This window comes from Trichoderma aggressivum, assembly GCF_033847375.1.
Source record: "Trichoderma aggressivum f. europaeum strain CBS 100526 chromosome Unknown scaffold_003, whole genome shotgun sequence".
NCBI lineage: Eukaryota > Fungi > Ascomycota > Sordariomycetes > Hypocreales > Hypocreaceae > Trichoderma > Trichoderma aggressivum.
This window is the reverse complement of record NW_026946369.1, coordinates 392,851-409,844: the sequence shown is the minus strand read 5'-3', so window position 1 is coordinate 409,844 and position 16,994 is coordinate 392,851. Positions and strand designations below refer to the sequence as shown.

General features: G+C 52.5%; 8 protein-coding genes across 8 annotated transcripts; 4 read left to right on the top strand and 4 right to left on the bottom strand.

Annotated features, from left to right (window-relative positions):
• Nucleotides 1-618: 618 nt before the first annotated feature.
• Triagg1_1247 (uncharacterized protein) lies at nt 619-2,282 on the top strand (the record flags this gene model as incomplete). Its single annotated transcript, XM_062895296.1, has 3 exons — nt 619-1,133; nt 1,208-2,194; nt 2,252-2,282. The coding sequence occupies 3 exons, from the start codon at nt 619-621 to the stop codon at nt 2,280-2,282; spliced, it is 1,533 nt and encodes a 510-aa protein (XP_062759586.1).
• A 677-nt stretch (nt 2,283-2,959) lies between these two features.
• On the bottom strand, nt 2,960-4,609 carry Triagg1_1246 (uncharacterized protein; the record flags this gene model as incomplete). The annotated part of the gene is made up of 4 exons (XM_062895295.1): nt 2,960-3,655; nt 3,739-4,019; nt 4,080-4,472; nt 4,540-4,609. 4 exons carry the CDS (start codon nt 4,607-4,609, stop codon nt 2,960-2,962), a joined length of 1,440 nt encoding a protein of 479 aa, XP_062759585.1.
• Nucleotides 4,610-5,367: 758 nt separating this feature from the next.
• Triagg1_1245 (uncharacterized protein) lies at nt 5,368-7,517 on the top strand (the record flags this gene model as incomplete). Its single annotated transcript, XM_062895294.1, has 2 exons — nt 5,368-7,269; nt 7,329-7,517. 2 exons carry the CDS (start codon nt 5,368-5,370, stop codon nt 7,515-7,517), a joined length of 2,091 nt encoding a protein of 696 aa, XP_062759584.1.
• A 403-nt stretch (nt 7,518-7,920) lies between these two features.
• Nucleotides 7,921-8,372, bottom strand: Triagg1_1244 (uncharacterized protein; the record flags this gene model as incomplete). The annotated part of the gene is made up of 3 exons (XM_062895293.1): nt 7,921-7,960; nt 8,035-8,166; nt 8,251-8,372. The coding sequence occupies 3 exons, from the start codon at nt 8,370-8,372 to the stop codon at nt 7,921-7,923; spliced, it is 294 nt and encodes a 97-aa protein (XP_062759583.1).
• A 2,943-nt stretch (nt 8,373-11,315) lies between these two features.
• Triagg1_1243 (uncharacterized protein) lies at nt 11,316-12,382 on the top strand (the record flags this gene model as incomplete). Its single annotated transcript, XM_062895292.1, has 5 exons — nt 11,316-11,376; nt 11,436-11,742; nt 11,814-12,055; nt 12,138-12,208; nt 12,269-12,382. The coding sequence occupies 5 exons, from the start codon at nt 11,316-11,318 to the stop codon at nt 12,380-12,382; spliced, it is 795 nt and encodes a 264-aa protein (XP_062759582.1).
• A 402-nt stretch (nt 12,383-12,784) lies between these two features.
• Triagg1_1242 (uncharacterized protein) lies at nt 12,785-13,345 on the bottom strand (the record flags this gene model as incomplete). The annotated part of the gene is made up of 1 exon (XM_062895291.1): nt 12,785-13,345. One exon carries the CDS (start codon nt 13,343-13,345, stop codon nt 12,785-12,787), a length of 561 nt encoding a protein of 186 aa, XP_062759581.1.
• Nucleotides 13,346-13,743: 398 nt separating this feature from the next.
• On the bottom strand, nt 13,744-14,280 carry Triagg1_1241 (uncharacterized protein; the record flags this gene model as incomplete). The annotated part of the gene is made up of 1 exon (XM_062895290.1): nt 13,744-14,280. One exon carries the CDS (start codon nt 14,278-14,280, stop codon nt 13,744-13,746), a length of 537 nt encoding a protein of 178 aa, XP_062759580.1.
• A 369-nt stretch (nt 14,281-14,649) lies between these two features.
• Nucleotides 14,650-16,863, top strand: Triagg1_1240 (uncharacterized protein; the record flags this gene model as incomplete). Its single annotated transcript, XM_062895289.1, has 1 exon — nt 14,650-16,863. The coding sequence occupies one exon, from the start codon at nt 14,650-14,652 to the stop codon at nt 16,861-16,863; it is 2,214 nt and encodes a 737-aa protein (XP_062759579.1).
• Between the last annotated feature and the right edge of the window lie 131 nt (nt 16,864-16,994).

The window sequence follows — 16,994 nt, the reverse complement described above, 5'->3', positions numbered from 1 at the left end:
CATACGTGTCGTGCAATGGCTGTCTTGGGAGACTCGAGTGCACTGGATCGTTGGGAACATCGAATATGTTCCTGGGTGGTGTTGGCGTGTGGAGTAATGTAATTCTTCACGTATCTGCTACTATCGCTACCTTCTATACCATCTGCTATTATCCGCTACCATATGATATTGGATGATACTATTGCTGCTTCCGCTACTATGACTTGGATCTTTCGATATGCAAGTTCAATGTCTACTGTACTCTAGGCCTGTAATTCCAGTCAATTTCATAAAGCTCCATAGAGGGGCTTGCCAACGAAATCTGGCTGTGGAGGGGCAAGAATCCTTATCAGTTTATCGCGCCTAATCCGGCTTAGCGTAAGAGTCATCATGCTGCACACGATGAATTTTGACTCGACGGTGAAATGACTGCTTGTGCTTGTGCAAACCTCCGCAATTTTATAGCAGTCAAAACCTTGGAGGTGCCTGCCTTTTCCCTATTGAACTTGGGTCGTTTGCACGTGAGCTCCCTCACCTCCCTCCAACCGTCGAATCTGTCCAATTCTTAAAATAATTCGCAGAATACCCTCTCTCGACCTCCCTATCAAGCATCAACTGCCCCGCCCACCTCCCGTCACAATGTCCGACGACCCCAAATACGACGATATCCAGTCCGACTCGGACTCTGGAGAGTCCATCGACGCCCAGGATAACGTTGAATCCCTCGAAGACAAGACTCTCAAGCCGGCGCTGAAGAAGTCCAACCCCGTCATCCCCAACCAGGCAGTCGTGAAACCTCCGCTGCCCCCACAGACCGATCCCAAAGATCTCGATGTTTCCGTCCTGACGCCCCTCACCCCCGAGATTATTGCTCGCCAGGCGACCATCAACATCGGCACCATTGGTCACGTCGCTCACGGAAAGTCCACCGTCGTCAAGGCCATCTCTGGCGTTCAGACCGTTCGATTCAAGAACGAGCTGATCCGTAACATCACCATCAAGCTTGGATACGCCAACGCCAAGATCTACCAGTGTGACAACGCCGCCTGCCCTCGTCCGGGATGCTACCGAAGCTACGGCAGTGAGAAGGAGGTTGACCCTCCTTGCGAGCGAGATGGCTGTGGTGGTACATACCGACTACTAAGACACGTCTCGTACGTATCAACTTCTCCCCCCGTCCCGTCCCTCCTTAGCCAAAGGACCGTAACATGAGATTAACCTCTTCCAGCTTCGTCGACTGCCCTGGTCACGATATTCTCATGAGCACCATGTTGTCAGGAGCCGCTGTCATGGACGCCGCCCTTCTTCTCATTGCAGGCAACGAATCCTGCCCTCAGCCCCAAACGTCAGAACATTTGGCCGCCATTGAGATTATGAAGTTGGAAAACATCATTATCCTTCAGAACAAGGTCGACCTGATGAGAGAAGAGGTTACTCAGCAGCACTATGAGTCAATTCTCAAGTTCATCCGTGGAACTGTTGCCGAAAAGTCTCCCGTCGTCCCCATCTCTGCCCAGCTCAAGGTCAACGTTGATGCTGTTCTCGACGCCATTGTCCACACCATCCCTGTGCCCGTCAGAGACCTCTCCCTGGAGCCCCGTATGATCGTCATTCGTTCCTTCGACGTCAACAAGCCCGGTGCTGAAATCGACGACCTCAAGGGTGGTGTTGCTGGTGGCAGTATCCTGCACGGTGTCCTCAAGCTGGGCGATGAGATTGAGATCCGCCCCGGTATTGTCTCACGCGACAACAGCGGTGCTCTCAAGTGCACTCCCCTCTTCAGCAAGGTCATCTCTCTCAACTCGGAGGGCAACGACCTCAAGTATGCTGTGCCCGGTGGTCTGATTGGTGTCGGTACCCAGATCGACCCTACTCTTTGCCGTGCCGATCGTCTGGTCGGTTTCGTCCTCGGTCTCAAGGGCAAGCTGCCCGACATCTACAGCGAAATCGAAATCAACTTCTACCTGCTCCGACGTCTGCTGGGTGTCAAGACCGCAGATGGCAAGCAAGCCAAGGTCGCCAAGCTGGCCAAGAACGAAGTCATCATGGTCAACATTGGTTCCACATCAACCGGTGCCAAGGTTGCCGCCATCAAGAACGATGCTGCCAAGCTGGTCCTGACCAGCCCCGTCTGCACAGACATCGGCGAGAAGGTCGCCCTCAGCCGACGTATCGACAAGCACTGGCGTCTTATCGGATGGGCTACTATTGCGGCGTAAGTCTCCCTGCCTCTTCCCCCTATTAGTTGTTGAAGCTAACATGTATCGTTCAGTGGTATTACTCTGGAGCCCAGCTCAGCATAAGAAAGAAAAACTTGTCTAGGTATATAGCTATTTATTATGGAATTTTGGGCTGGAAGATACGCCTACGGGTATCTCTTTAATAGAGTTAAGGCGGCTTTTTTATTCTATAGTCAAAAAAAATTTCAAATTACCCCAATTCGATCATCAGAAATAATATCACGTAGCTGAAAATGTCCGAAAGATGGAAACAGGGGCACAGGTTATTAAGATCGACATCCAGCTAGCATGATCTGTTATGACAAGCAGTAAAGTTAGGGCAACATGAAAGGAGAGGAAAGCTACACAGCCTCTATCCCAACGGAGCCATCCATTATTACCGCTACCTTCTCCTACCATCTGCTACTATCGCTATTTTCATCTGATATATACTACTACCTAGTACTACTACCTCCATCTACTAGCTGGTGCTACCAGGTAGCATATTTATTTGATATATAGCCGAGAATAGCTGATCGAACAAGATAGCCCTGCTAAAGAGACAAGGATATCGAGCTTCAGTGTGTTCAGTTGAAACGACTACCAATCCAACTAACGAAAATTGAACTTGGAAGAAACCCAACTTGACGTACGGGGATGGGCATGAATAACGGAACAAGATCGCAAGGCACAAACCGCTACGGGATCAATTGACTTGAAAATTGGGACAACCCATAGTATTTACTATACATGATGCAAATCTACTTGCGCACTTTTCGGGCGTGGGCTACCAGGTTCTCTATCACACCTTCAAATGCCTCGCGATCCCCGATTTTCTCATCTGTCCGTTTTGTCCAGTAATCCAGCATCTCTTTGGCTGCTCCCTGCATGGCCTCTAACTTGGCCACATGCTGTTTTAATTCTTGATCCGTCATGCCGTCTAGCGCTTCATCCGTCGTCTGGCAAAGATGCTTCGCTACCACCAGGTCTAATTCCGGCTGAGGTGGAGGCCCCTTCCTCCTCTTAGATGTCGACGGCTTTCCTTGAGAGTCTATTGATGTGGACGAAGCATTTCCGTCGTTTTGTTTGAGTCTTGTCGCTGATCGCAAGTCACTTGAGCCTCTAGGTGAAGATGCAGGGATGTTGAGTGACGGCAGCACAAGCTTCTTCTGCTTGGAGGCTGGGAGGATCTCATCTAAATCTACGGGAACTCCGAGGGAGACGAGGAATAAACGGCGTGTCCGTGAACGAATCCAATCGGGTGGCGCGAGGGGCGGGGGAGCGACGAGCTGGGACCATAGGGAGGCGGAACGTGGTGTAAGGAAAATAGATGAATCTTTTGATAAGTGTGGAAAGGGCTGGAAGTCGAGTTCTTCAGGGGGAAAGAGATTCGGTAAATTCGGTTCTACTGCGGAGATGACTTCATCTAGGCTGAGCCCATCGAAGTCGGGTATCGACTGCAAGAATGTTAGCGTTGAAAAGCAAAAGGCAGCATTTAGGAGTTTTTGTTTCGAATCTGACGAGGGAATCATGCGCATACAAATGGTAATGATTGTTGTTGGAGAATCGGTGGAGGTGCCGGTGTTGTGGTTGTAGGCTGGGCATGTTGAAACCCATCCTCAAAGTCATCAAAGTCATCGTCGTGACCGCCCTCCTCAAAGTCATCGAAATCGTCACCGAAATCGTCGACCTCATCTTCCTCTTCAGCTGCTACCTCTTCATCTGCTTCTTGATCCTGTGTAGCTAAGACTGTTGGTTGGGAAGATGTGTGAGAGTCCCTCCTAGAGCGACCTGAAGAGGACGTGGGTGAAAGAGGAGCATCTGCAGCTCAGTCAGTGAGCGTCCTACTGTAAGTGTTGAGAGCGCTTCAAGTATCCATACCCGAGATGGCATCTTCATTGCCACTTCTTAGCTCGCCATTTGGGCTCAATATTATATCGGGGGTGGCATCTGCCTTGTGCTTCTCTTGCTCTTGTGGGTCGTATTGGCCAGGATAATCGCCTGTAGATTCTTCCACGAGTGTGACAGGAACATCGACCGATTCTAGAGGAGTAGAAGGTGGGGACTCGGTGTCTTTCACGGGTATCATGGCAATCTCATCAGGCTCAGCATCTTGCTCCCTCTTCTTGTATGCCTCGGTACCAGGCACTTCTCCAAATGACGGTTCATTGTCGACCTTTTCCACTCTGGTCTTGGGGAGCGGCGAGCTGACGCCAGGACTCGTGGGCGCAGACTGTGCGTCTGTAAACTGGTCTTCCGAATCTGAAGCCTCAGCTGTAATAAAATGTCAGCAAGGTCTGGGGATCACATGCATCGTCCAATACCCAGAACAAAGACATACCCAGCTGATGGGCCCCCGGGTCCTCGACGTGGGTCTGTGGCGGGGGTTCAAGTTCCCGGGAGTCCGCCATTGCCTCGTGCTGGCACTCTATAAAGCTGGAAAACTATTGGCAAATCGGTTCAGGGGTGTATCTGGATCCAGGGTTCGATTCGTGGAGGCGAATATCGGGTATGTAGGTGTAGTTGAAAGCAACGGGGGCGTAGTCCTATGTCGGCGTCGAGGCCAGGTACACCAGCGTCTTCAGGACATGCCGTTTGCACAGTGGTTCAGCCGTACTCGTATGTATCTAGACTCGTCTGAGCTCGAAAGGGGGAAAGGGCACAGTGTCTAGCCAGGAAATGAAGGTGTCTCAGTCGTTGGTAAGTCGACTATCATGCAAGTAACATGGAGCTCTTGGCCGGAGGCGTGCTTGCGCTATCGTCACGTGGAGGAGGCCACTAGTACCTGATACTGACAGGGAGGCTGTGGCTGGAAATTTGGTCTCTGTGGCTGGGGTTTCGCGAACAGGCTCTCTCCAGCCACAGCACGGCTGCGCGCTCTAGGCCTAAGCTCCTAAGAAAACAGAACCGCGAAAAAAGCACCTAGCCAACCATCAGCCTTGGGGCCGCTCAGTAGTTTTGTTTTCGTTTTCTTCCCTCTCGAATCCGAACCATCGCAGGGTGAGCTGTCGGCAATCCCACACGGCCTCCAATTCCCCGTCTTCATCTTGGCTGAGCTTTGGGATATTATGAAAGCCTGCTGAATCTCCTGATTTACAAAGCAGCTGCCTCGCGCGCATCACGACCGCCGACGATTCAGACAAGCACCAGATAAACCACCCCAATCGCCATGGCTTTCAGCTTTGGAACTCCGAGCACTTCGGGTGCCGCGCCCAATAACACTACCAGCACAGCGCCAGCCGCAGGTGGTCTATTTGGCACTGCTCCTGCTGCTGCTGGAACTCCCAGTTTTTCTTTCGGAAAATCGACGACTCCAGCCACCAACCCTCCTGGAGGGCTGTTTGGAGGCCAGAGCAACACCGCTGCGCAGAAACCAGCTGGCGGTCTTTTTGGAGGTCCTGCTGCTTCTTCAGCTTCTGCCACTCCTACCACTTCCGGGGGAAATCTGTTTGGTGGAGGATCCTCGACGACTCCGGCGACATCTGGTCTCTTTGGCGGCGCGGCCACTGGAGCGTCTGCTACATCGGGTGGCTTGTTTGGCAGCGCGACAACTAGCACAGCACCAGCCGCTGGTGGTCTGTTCAGTAACAATGCATCTACCACTCCGTCTACAGGTGGCTTATTTGGAAACAATGCTGCCAAGACTGCAAATGCACAGACAACTCCAACGCCTGCTCCATCCGCTGGGAATCTGTTTGGAACCGCCAACCCTTCACTCTTTGGAGCCAAAACACCAGCCTCTGGCTCCCAGGCTCTTACTCCGGCTACTGCTAGCACTGCCGCTACTGCAACTCCCGCCAAGCCCTTGTTCTCTATGCCATCGACGACGCCGGCCGGTGTACCGCCAGCCAAGCCTGCAAGCTCAAACTTGTTTGGAACCACAGGGACCACTGCTCCATCGAGTGGTTTGTTTGGCAACGCCGGGGCCAAGCCTGCTGCTACCTCGGCCTCCGCCTTGACTGAGAAGCCTGCAGCTGCTGCCACATCAGGATCAGGGCTGTTCGGTGGTGGAACTCAGTCATCTACAAGTGGCCTATTTGGCGCCAAACCTGCTGCCCCCACGGCTGCCGCACCAAAGACTACAGGCCTCTTTGGCAACACCGCAACTACCGCTGCGGCGCCGGCATCATCCACAACTACCGCGGCGCCGACCACTGCTGGAACAACTTCCTCTCTATTTGGAGCTAAGCCGGCTGCTACCACGACCCCAGCGGCGACATCTGCGGGAGGTCTCTTTGGAACAGCTCCTGCTGCGACCACTACCTCTGCAGCCTCTGGATCTACCCCAGCTCCCGCCGCCGCTTCTGGTTTATTTGGACTGAAGCCGGCTGCCGCCACTACCGCAACTTCATCCTCGGCAGCCCCAACAACCGCCAAACCTACTACTTCACTGTTTGGTACCACGGCTGCTACTACTACTCCTCAGCCCGCCACAGCTGCGACCACCACCGCAGCCACGACAACAGCAGCACCAGCGGCCGCAGCGACTACGACTGGCGGCTTATTCGGAGCCAAGCTTGCTGGTGATAGGGATGCTGCGAAGCCAGCTACCACGACTGGTACCACCAATGCTTTGGGAGCTTCCACTACCGGCCCCCCCTCTCAGATGGCCCGGCTAAAGAATAAGACGATGGAGGATATTGTGACGCGGTGGGCTTCGGATCTGTCCAAATACCAGAAGCAATTCAAGGAACAGGCTACCATTGTGTCCAATTGGGACAGAAACTTGGTGGACAATGGCGAAAAGATCCAGAAGCTATATCTGGACACCTTCGAAGCAGAGCGGGCCAGCCATGAGATTGAGCGCCAACTTGCCGCTGTGGAAAGCCAGCAAGAGGAGCTGGAGGCTTGGCTGAACCGTTACGAGTCAGAAGTTCAAGACATGTTTGCCAAGCAGATGGGCCCTGGCGAGCAACTCGGAGGACCTGACCAAGAACGTGAACGCACCTATAAGCTGGCGGAGAAGCTTACCCAGCAACTCGACGAGAAGTCGCGAGACTTGTCCAAGATGGTCAAGGAGATCAATGACATTTCCGGAACTTTGAGCAAAGGAGCCAAGGCAGAGGACCCCGTAAGTTTTGGCATAATCTTCAATTTTCAAAACAAGTCTTTGCTAACGGCATGATGCAGCTGAGCCAAATTGTTCGGGTGTTGAACAGCCATCTTACACAGCTGCAATGGATCGATGCCAACTCCTCAGCTCTGCAAGCCAAGGTCACGGCAGCGCAGAAATCCAGCAGCAACCTGGGTAGCCACTACGGAAGTGGAGAGAGCGATGTGGCAGAGAGTTTCTATAGATCTTACATGGGACGGAGGTGAAGCATTTCATTGGACATGGGTGATTGAAATTGGAGTTCTGGGATGGTATCAGGAAAGAATGAATCTAATAAAGGCCTTTTTTTCACATGCACAATCAACAGGGGACCCGGTGGAACACAGCACCGGAGTAGCTCTTTTTTCCTCTTGTTTTATGTAATTCTTTTTTTTTGTTCTTGTTTCGTAAGATGGAGAAGAGTTCATGTGGCTGTCCAGTACCTAGGTAGACGGCAACATGGAAAATATGCAGCATATCAAAACAATGTGTAGCCCAATTCGACCTCCAGAGGAGTTGCTTGTTCCCAAACTTCCCGGTCTGAACTGCTCAGTTAATGGCCCGCATGTGCCAAACATGAATCGATTTCGTCTTCTTAGTTCATCTCATTTGTGTCTTTTTCCACCTCTTTTAGTTTTGCTCGCCACCCTGTTCCTTGGTGATCTCATCGCTAAGACGCCCGGTTCATTAGTATTGGGGACGGGCCAATTGGGAGGGGGTTACTAGAAGGGCTGTTGCGCGTACATGTGCTTGGCAAGGCGGTCGAGGTGCTCTTGCTGCTCGGTGAGCTTCTTCCGGAGCTCGAGGAGCTTTTCCTTCTCGCGCTGGCGGATGGCGTACTCCTCTGAGGCTCTTTCGCGGCGCTGGAAAGCGTCGCTATACCAGTGTGCAAACTTGGCGTTAGATGACGATCTCTTCTTTGTCTGACTTGGCTGTATTTAATTGGGAATTGTGACTTACCCAGCGCCGCCCAGCTTGGGGGGAGCACCAGTGTCTCCTTCACTCATGGCGCGGGCAGTGGTGGTGAAAGCGGCGCGCATGGGACGGAAGGCAGCCGTCTTGGTGAGGGTTGTGCGGAGCATGTTTATGAGAGGGGGGTTGCTTTTTGTTGTGGCGGGAAAGGGATTCGAGGTGGTGCAAGTTGAAGGGAGGGAAATTGAAGCGTGGGGGGAGGGAAGTTGAGGTTATAACGGTTGCTTGTCGCAATTGGAGCTTTTTTTTTGGCCTGAGGAGCTGAGCCGCGGGCAGAGAACAGAACCAGCTGCTGTGCTACGGACCTGGGAGTGGCCTGAGGGGCTGAGCGTCATAGGCCGGCAATGCCAGTGGTTCGATGGCCGTTAATCGGGAATAGTGTCGTTGCTGCTTTTTTTTTTCTGGGGGCTGTGGGGAGATGGCAGATTGTTGGCGAGGCTTCCAGATGGGAATCGAAACACAATGATGGAAGCAAGGCTGCAGGTGTGTTTTATTGTTGTTCCAAAAAAAGAAACTAAAAAAAAAAGTTGATATCACTGCCTGTCCTGTTAGATTTGCAGGTGAGGTGTATTGAATTGGTCAAGCTAAGTGACTACCATTTATGACTTTGATATTGCAGCAAGCATGCAGCAAAGCACCGGACAAGAACTTGTATTGGCATTGGCAAGAAAAGAATTCAGTTTGCTTCATCCCGCAAACCAATCGCCACTTGTCATGCGGAGACAGTCCAATCTCAGAACCATACATCACGATACGATCGGATAATGTGGTGGACTGATCGGATGCGTTGAGTTTGACTCGAGCGCAAGCAGCTGATGTGGATGCCGGGTCATTTCGGTACAGATGGTTGCGTGCATACATTCTCCATCTACTCCGTACTGGATTCAGAATCAAATGGAATCTGGCCCCAGGTGTGAAAACTCTCTTTAAAAGCTACCGGTATCTAAGCATATCACTTCACACACTGAACTGGGCTGGTTGCTTGTATTTCTCTTGTTGGTGTAGAAAGTGGTTAGCTATCCAGTATGCTCTCTCGCTTCGTATTGCAAGGTACTCATAGTAGATAGGTACTAGAAGATGGATAGTGATACTAGCAGATGGTTAAAAATCCAAGTAGAGAAAATTTGCCTCTTTTGCGGTCTACTCATGATAATCAACCCTGTATTCGCTAGATTGCTGGGTTCCCTGCCTCTTCACCTTTTCATTTATACCAACCATTGTATCCCGGGTAAGTTAGTAATGCGAGACTGTCGGCTCGTGACGGCCCATATGACCATCGCGATCCTGCTTACTAAGGATCATTCATGGTTCAGCACAGGAGGTGCGAGTGCGAGTGGAAATTAACACCCAAGGGAGTATGATGTAATGGTAATTTCACCCATCGCATCAACTTGGTTGGGTGATCAAAAGGTACCACGCTCTTACTACCACTGGATACCACCTAGCAGGTACGAGTTGTTGCTCTTGTTATTATGGATATGCCTTGTTTGGATCACAGAGAGATTAGATTCTCTCCAACGCATCTCAGAGTGGGGATGCGCAAGGAGCTGGATTGCCGTCCGGGATAAAGGGAAATGAATACCCAATACCTTAGTTTGCTGCTGGACATGGCCGTAATCTCCTGCCGACCATTTGACCAGAGCCGCGTGACTGGATTGCCGGAACCTCATCTTATCAATGAATGGGAGGGCGATGCGAATTGGTCGCAATGGCACCAGGCAGCCACCACGGCGAACAAGAAGGTTGAATCGCGATTATGCCCTTTGAGCAAAAACTTGAACAAAAAGGCAACCAAGGCACAGGATGATGACGACCCATGGCTCGGTTTAGGACTAACTCAACAATACGTCAACGCCACCCACTTGGCGCATTAGGTCTTCAGTTGGTGCTATTTCTCGTCCTGTCCCGTCCTGTCCTGTCCTGTAGAAGCAGCATTTGCAGGCTGGTGCTTCTGCTTCTCTTTGGTTGGGTGCTGGGTGCCCCCCCCATCCTCCCTGTACCTTGCCGTGGTACCTGTTCTCAGCACTGTGACGTGATGGAGAGACAGGGTATGTGTGAGGGACGGTACCTAGATGTACGAGATTAGCAGGTCATCCGACTGCGTAACCAGGCGCCGTTCAAGTACCCACACGTCCCTGTACTTTGCCCACCCCAAGCCCTGGAAAGGGTGAGGCTTCTACGGCACGTGAGGCCCGTGGGCAAAAGCGTTCGACAACCGCTATTCGCTATTAGGACGCTTGAATCAATGCGCTGGCTAACTGGGACCCGACCTCAGCAACAGCTTAAATCTTGCAAGTTCCATTCCCTTTTCTTCTCTCTCAACGAAGCATCAACCCCCCCTTTTCTCCCAGAACCGCGTCTCATCGCACGTACGTATTCTCTCCCGCCCTATGCCTATGCATCCTGCCGAACTTTTCCATCACTCTCCTTTGCCCACGACAGCAGCCCATCCTCTCCCGCCCTGATAGCATTCCCGCCTCGCTATGTGAGCGCCTTATGGCATGGCGCGCGCCCCTCCTCGCTGTCGTCATGGGCCTGGCAACCCCCCGGGCACGCAAGAGGCAGCGCTTCCAGAGCCGTCAATCGCGTTGGGACCGAGCAGCTGCTTGCGACTCTATCAGCGCTATTGGGCCCTGGAATCGCCCTTGTTTCCGTCGCTCGGGCGCCTGCTTGTCTGTCGCGGTAGCTGGCGCATTCGCTGTTAAACCCCCTTTGGTGGGGTTTAAGGAGCGGGGGAGCAAGCCTCACTTGGGCCTTGTCGTAAAGTCAGCCCTGCGGCACTTGTTCCTGCCACGGTGCTTTCGCGCAGGATTTGCTTGTTCATCTTGATGAGGCTGTGGCTGCTGCCTTGATCCCCTTGCACCGATTTTTCTTCCTCTTCGTGTTAAATTCTTCCCATTCCCCTTTGTCAAACCCTAAACACTCGCCTTTTTTGCCTGATCCAACTCTCTTCTTACTTTCTGCGTTACGCCATCTCGGACGCGTGCAACCTGCTGACTGATTGAGCCCAGCTGCCATAAAACTCCAAAAAATCTCAAAAACCAACTGTCAAAATGGGTCACGAAGATGCTGTTTATCTGGCCAAGCTCGCCGAGCAGGCCGAGCGATATGAGGGTTCGTTGATGGCTTTTCTCTCGCCCCGATCGACCGCGCTGACCGAAGTTTCCCAACAGAGATGGTCGAGAACATGAAGATCGTTGCCTCCGAGGACCGCGACCTGACCGTCGAGGAGCGCAACCTCCTCTCCGTCGCCTACAAGAACGTCATTGGTGCCCGCCGTGCCTCTTGGAGAATAGTCACTTCTATCGAGCAGAAGGAGGAGTCTAAGGGCAACTCTTCTCAGGTTACCCTTATCAAGGAGTACCGCCAGAAGATCGAGGCCGAGCTTGCCAAGATCTGCGATGACATTCTCGATGTTCTTGACAAGCACCTGATTCCTTCTGCCAAGTCTGGGGAGTCCAAGGTCTTCTACCACAAGATGTGCGCATCCCATGCTGCTTCCATTGACTCCAATATGCCGAGTTGAGCTAATTTCTTCTTCCCCATCACAGGAAGGGTGACTATCACCGTTACCTTGCCGAGTTCGCCATTGGCGACCGCCGCAAGGACTCCGCCGACAAGTCTCTCGAGGCTTACAAGGCTGCTACCGAGGTTGCCCAGACCGAGCTGCCTCCTACCCACCCTATCCGCCTGGGTCTTGCCCTCAACTTCTCCGTCTTCTACTACGAGATCCTCAACGCCCCTGACCAAGCTTGCCACCTCGCTAAGCAGGCATTTGACGATGCTATTGCTGGTAAGTTTTCTCTTCCGAGATGGGGAAAAGAGCCCATTTCGTTGGGTATTCTAATTGAAATCTGCTGACGCATCTGCCACAGAGCTCGACACCCTCAGCGAGGAGAGCTACAAGGACTCCACCCTCATCATGCAGCTGCTGCGTGACAACCTGGTTCGCATTTATCCCACCCCCGTGATTGGCTGCACATGTTTTGCTAACTCATCATCAAAGACCCTCTGGACCTCTTCTGAGGCCGAGAACACCTCTGGCCAAGCCGATGCTCCCGCCAAGGAGGAGACCCCAGCTGAGGCTGCCGCCCCCGCTGAGGAGCCCAAGGCTGAGTAAACTCAGTTGGGGGAGCGCAGGATGAATCTCTAGGCTTTGGTCGCTTTGGTATCGGATGGGCTGGTGTCTACGGAGTGGATGGAAGACTTCGTTTTTGATCAAGAGCTTCGGCATCGTTTAGGTAAACACGCAACTTTCGGGGAGAGAACCGATTTGGTTCCCCCTCAACGGACTGGCATGGAGGATTGAAGAAGAGCATATTGGAGGTTCTGCTTTTAGACTCTTGATGCGTAGCCGTCTGGACAAATAAAAACTACTAAAATTGCTTTTTAATATTATTTTACTTTTTACCATGTAACCCTTCCCATATGCTTGTCGGTTGCTTGACTCCTGAAAACGCCTTGCTAACCATACTCACGCTTCGTCCTTGCGGTGAAATTTGTGGTAAATTCTACAATGAGGTCAACTCGGTTCCTTTTTATTTGATGTCGACGGATGACTGTCATCTGCTTCATCTACAACGGCAAAGTGAACTTTGAGCCAAAGGCTGCAGTCGTGACAGCCGACCATGAGCACCCCCTCGTGCTCAACTTCTTCTAAATCTGACTCCTGAAAGGAATACCCGCGATCATTGCCGCAGCGACAGGATCTATACCAGCGCTCTTCCTCTTCGTCGAACTGCAAATCGTCCAAATCGACGTTTTCGATGCCTGTCTGAAAGCGAGCCTGTGAACCGTCGCTGTTGGCCCTGGTGAGACGCAGGTTGGCGTCGTAGGTGCTGCGCTGGCGAGGCGATGAGAGAACTGTGAAGGCTTGTGTGATTTGGTCTATGGTGTAGAGTTGAGACGGGGATGAGGCTGATGTTGAGACCGAGGGAGTAGCAGCAGCAGCCTTGTCGGGATGGTGACGGAGGAGAGCCTTGCGATAGGCCTGTTTTATGAGTGTGGAGGGGTCATGTTGGGAGTTGAGGAGGGTGGGGGTGAGACCGAGAATCTCGTAGTGAGATGGCGAAGAGACCGCCATGAGGTGTGAAGAAAATTAAATTAAACAGAGTGAAATGCTTAAAAGACTTGAGCGTTTCTACATATGGCTCTTAGATGTTGTGTTTGAAGATACTGGAGGCGGCAAATTTAGACATGTCAAAATCACGTGATGCTAATGAGCCTTTGCTAACAGAGGCAAGGACATGATGGAAAGTTGGATCAATGCAAGGTGAAAAAGGAAGCAGAGAGAGTTTGAAGTGAATCTGTATATTCGTTTCTCATTGTTGTACATAGAAATACACGGCACATGTACATAGTCGCCGGGATAAAGTGGTTTTTCTCCTGCATCATTTCGTTTATTTCGGGAACTTGGTCCAGTTTCTCTTCCCAATCTGTTGTGCGTTTTTCAAGTCAGCTATGTTCCATGGCTTGTAGAAACTAATGGGGGATAAGTAAATCCTTACACTTTTCCATGCCCGGATGAGTCTTGGCATCTCGAGCATGGCTTTCCTCCTCTGTTCCATCCTGGATGACTGTGTTAGTCTCGAGTGATCCAACAACACGAAGAAGATGGATAAGAAGGTGATTGACATACTTTGCAATCATGTGTCGTTCGTGGATGTGACCCTTGACCTTCTGTCCCACACCCGTACCCTTGACTCTCAGACCATGCTCAACACGATGAGCCAGTTGGTATTCGGTGCCCTTGGTCGTCTCGGGCAGCAGCTCTTCAACGCCGTGGTCCCGCGCGAGCTTGACCAGCTGCGCCTGTCTTCGATGTGAGTAGACGGGATCCTGCCACCGCCCGGTCACGGGGTGTTTGTAGAATCGAAAGGGATTTGGCCGTTGCTCCTGGAACGGCGTCGGAGCAGTGCCGGGTGCGACGAGCGCTGCGGGCGGCCAGCGCGCAAAGAAGCGCTGCAGCGGCTCTGGGAGGCTCTTTGCGAGCTGGACGAAGCTGGAGGAGGAGGCCATGGGCGCTATGAGGTGCCAGACACTGGCATTGGCCTGGTTTCGGAGGGACGAGGGCGGAATGGCAGGGCTGTTCTGCTAGGTATGACTTGATCGCGGGGAGGCTCTTTTTTAGAGGTTCCTAATTTGAATTCGAATTCGAGATTGCCAAGGCTGAACATCCACTAACAGGGACCCGCTAATACTAGTTGACCTCATTGGTCATAAATCTTTGGGTGGGCCTGAAGCTCTCCATAATTCATAGCCTTGTCTGCTTCCTGCTTGCCCAAGTTCAACATTCAATTTATTTCACGTCAGAAACTACCTGTGCATGCGGACCCTTGATTCCTCTTTACCTTGCCTACTGAATACAACATATACCACGGACCCGAAATGCCTCTTGACATAGAAGAGATCCTTCGGAAAAAGAAGGCAGCCGATGCTGCTGCGGCTAAACCTAGATTTATCCCCAAGGCAGAACGCGAACGACTAGCTGCTGAGAAGGCGAAACAGGAGGAAGAAGAGAAGAAGCGTAAGGCGGTGGATGATTCACAACGGCGGCGGGACGAAGAGAGAAGATGGGAAACCCGCGCAAACGGCCTGCCAGCCTCTAATGGCGCCCTTAACGGCGCCCCCAACGGCATCGCGCCACCCACAGGTCCAAGGGCGATGAATCAACAGGCTGGAGGCGGCGGCGGCGGTAAAGGCCGAGACGGGCGAGATGGACGGGACGGGCGGGACGGACGAGATGGAAGAGATGGAAAGAAAAACTCAAAGACCGAAGGCGTCAAGCGCTCAGCGGCGGAGATTGAGGACTCGCTACTACGCTCGCGGTACCTTGGCCCAGAGGTCAACCAGCAGTCAACCTTTTCGGCCAAGAAGAAGCGGATGCGGACGACGGAAAAGAAGTTTAACTTTGAGTGGGATGTAGATGAGGACACATCGAGAGACAACGATCCGCTATATATGAGCCAAAGCGTCAACAGAGGCGGCTCCCTGGCCGGCGTCGGTGGCGAGTTCGACAAAGAAGCCGAGCAGCGGGCGCGCAAACGAGCAAAGATGATTGAGCAGCGCGACCTAGAACATGGCAAGGAGAGAGCAATAGGAATCATGGAAGACTTTTACAGGGCGCGGGAGAGGGCGCGGGAGAGGGCTGAGAGGACGGGCCTGGGACGGCACTGGTCGGACAAGGACCTCAACGAGATGCGCGAGCGAGATTGGCGCATCTTCAAGGAGGACTTTGGCATTTCGACCAAGGGAGGCGCGATTCCCAATCCAATGCGTAATTGGCAGGAATCCGGGCTGCCGCAACGGCTGCTTAACATTGTGGACAATGTTGGCTACAAAGAACCCTCTGCTATTCAGCGAGCAGCCATTCCAATTGCTTTGCAAGCTCGCGATCTTATTGGCGTTGCCGTCACAGGTTCCGGTAAAACTGCTGCTTTCTTACTGCCCCTTTTGGTGTACATCTCCGACCTGCCGCCCCTCACAGAGGCCAACAAGAACGACGGCCCGTACGCGCTCATCATCGCGCCAACTCGTGAACTGGTGCAGCAGATCGAGACGGAGGCGAGAAAGTTTGCTGAGCCGCTGGGCTTTAGGTGTGTCAGCATCGTTGGTGGGCATTCGCTGGAAGAACAGGTCTTTGCTCTGCGCAACGGTGCCGAGATTATCGTCGCTACGCCAGGTCGTCTCGTCGATTGTATAGAGCGAAGACTTCTTGTCCTAGTGCAGTGCTGCTACATCATCATGGACGAGGCTGATCGAATGATTGACCTTGGTTTCGAGGACTCGGTCAACAAGATCCTCGATGCGCTACCGGTATCCAATGAGAAACCGGATACAGATGACGCTGAAAACGCCCAGCTCATGAAGCGGTATGTAGGAGGCAAAGACCGATATCGTCAAACTATGATGTACACGGCCACCATGCCACCGCTGGTTGAAAAGATTGCTAAAAAGTACCTTCGCCGTCCCGCCATCGTCACCATCGGTAATGCAGGCGAGGCCGTCGACACCGTCGAACAGCGCGTCGAGTTCGTTTCCGGCGAGGACCGGCGCAAGAAGCGGCTGCAGGAGATCCTCTCCTCGAATGCCTTTGCGCCCCCCATCATCGTCTTCGTCAACATCAAGCGCAACTGCGACGCTGTCGCCCGCGACATCAAGTCCATGGGATGGTCCGTCGTCACGCTGCACGGATCGAAGACGCAAGAGCAGCGAGAAGCCGCGCTCGCATCCGTCCGCTCGGGGCAGACGCAGGTCCTCGTTGCCACCGATCTTGCTGGTCGTGGTATCGACGTGCCGGACGTCTCGCTCGTCATCAACTTCAACATGGCAACCAATATCGAGAGCTACACGCATCGTATCGGTCGTACTGGTCGTGCTGGAAAGAGTGGTGTGGCTATTACGTTCCTGGGCAACGAGGATGCGGATGTCCTGTATGACCTTAAACAAATCTTGAGCAAGAGCTCCATCTCAAAGGTACCCGACGAGCTCAAGAGACACGAGGCGGCGCAGTCGAGGCCGGTTCGCGGAGGAGCCAGCAAGAAGGATGAGGCCGCTGCCTCTGAAGGAGGCAAAGGAGGAGGCGGCAAAGGAAACTGGTAACTTGGCCAACTTCTTATATAATGTTTTATGTAAAAAGACGGAGTTTAGGTTTATTACTTTAATCAGATGGCAAAGAGATACTGGTCATCATAGTTTACGACTCCTTCTATTTTGGAAGAAACCTTGACTAT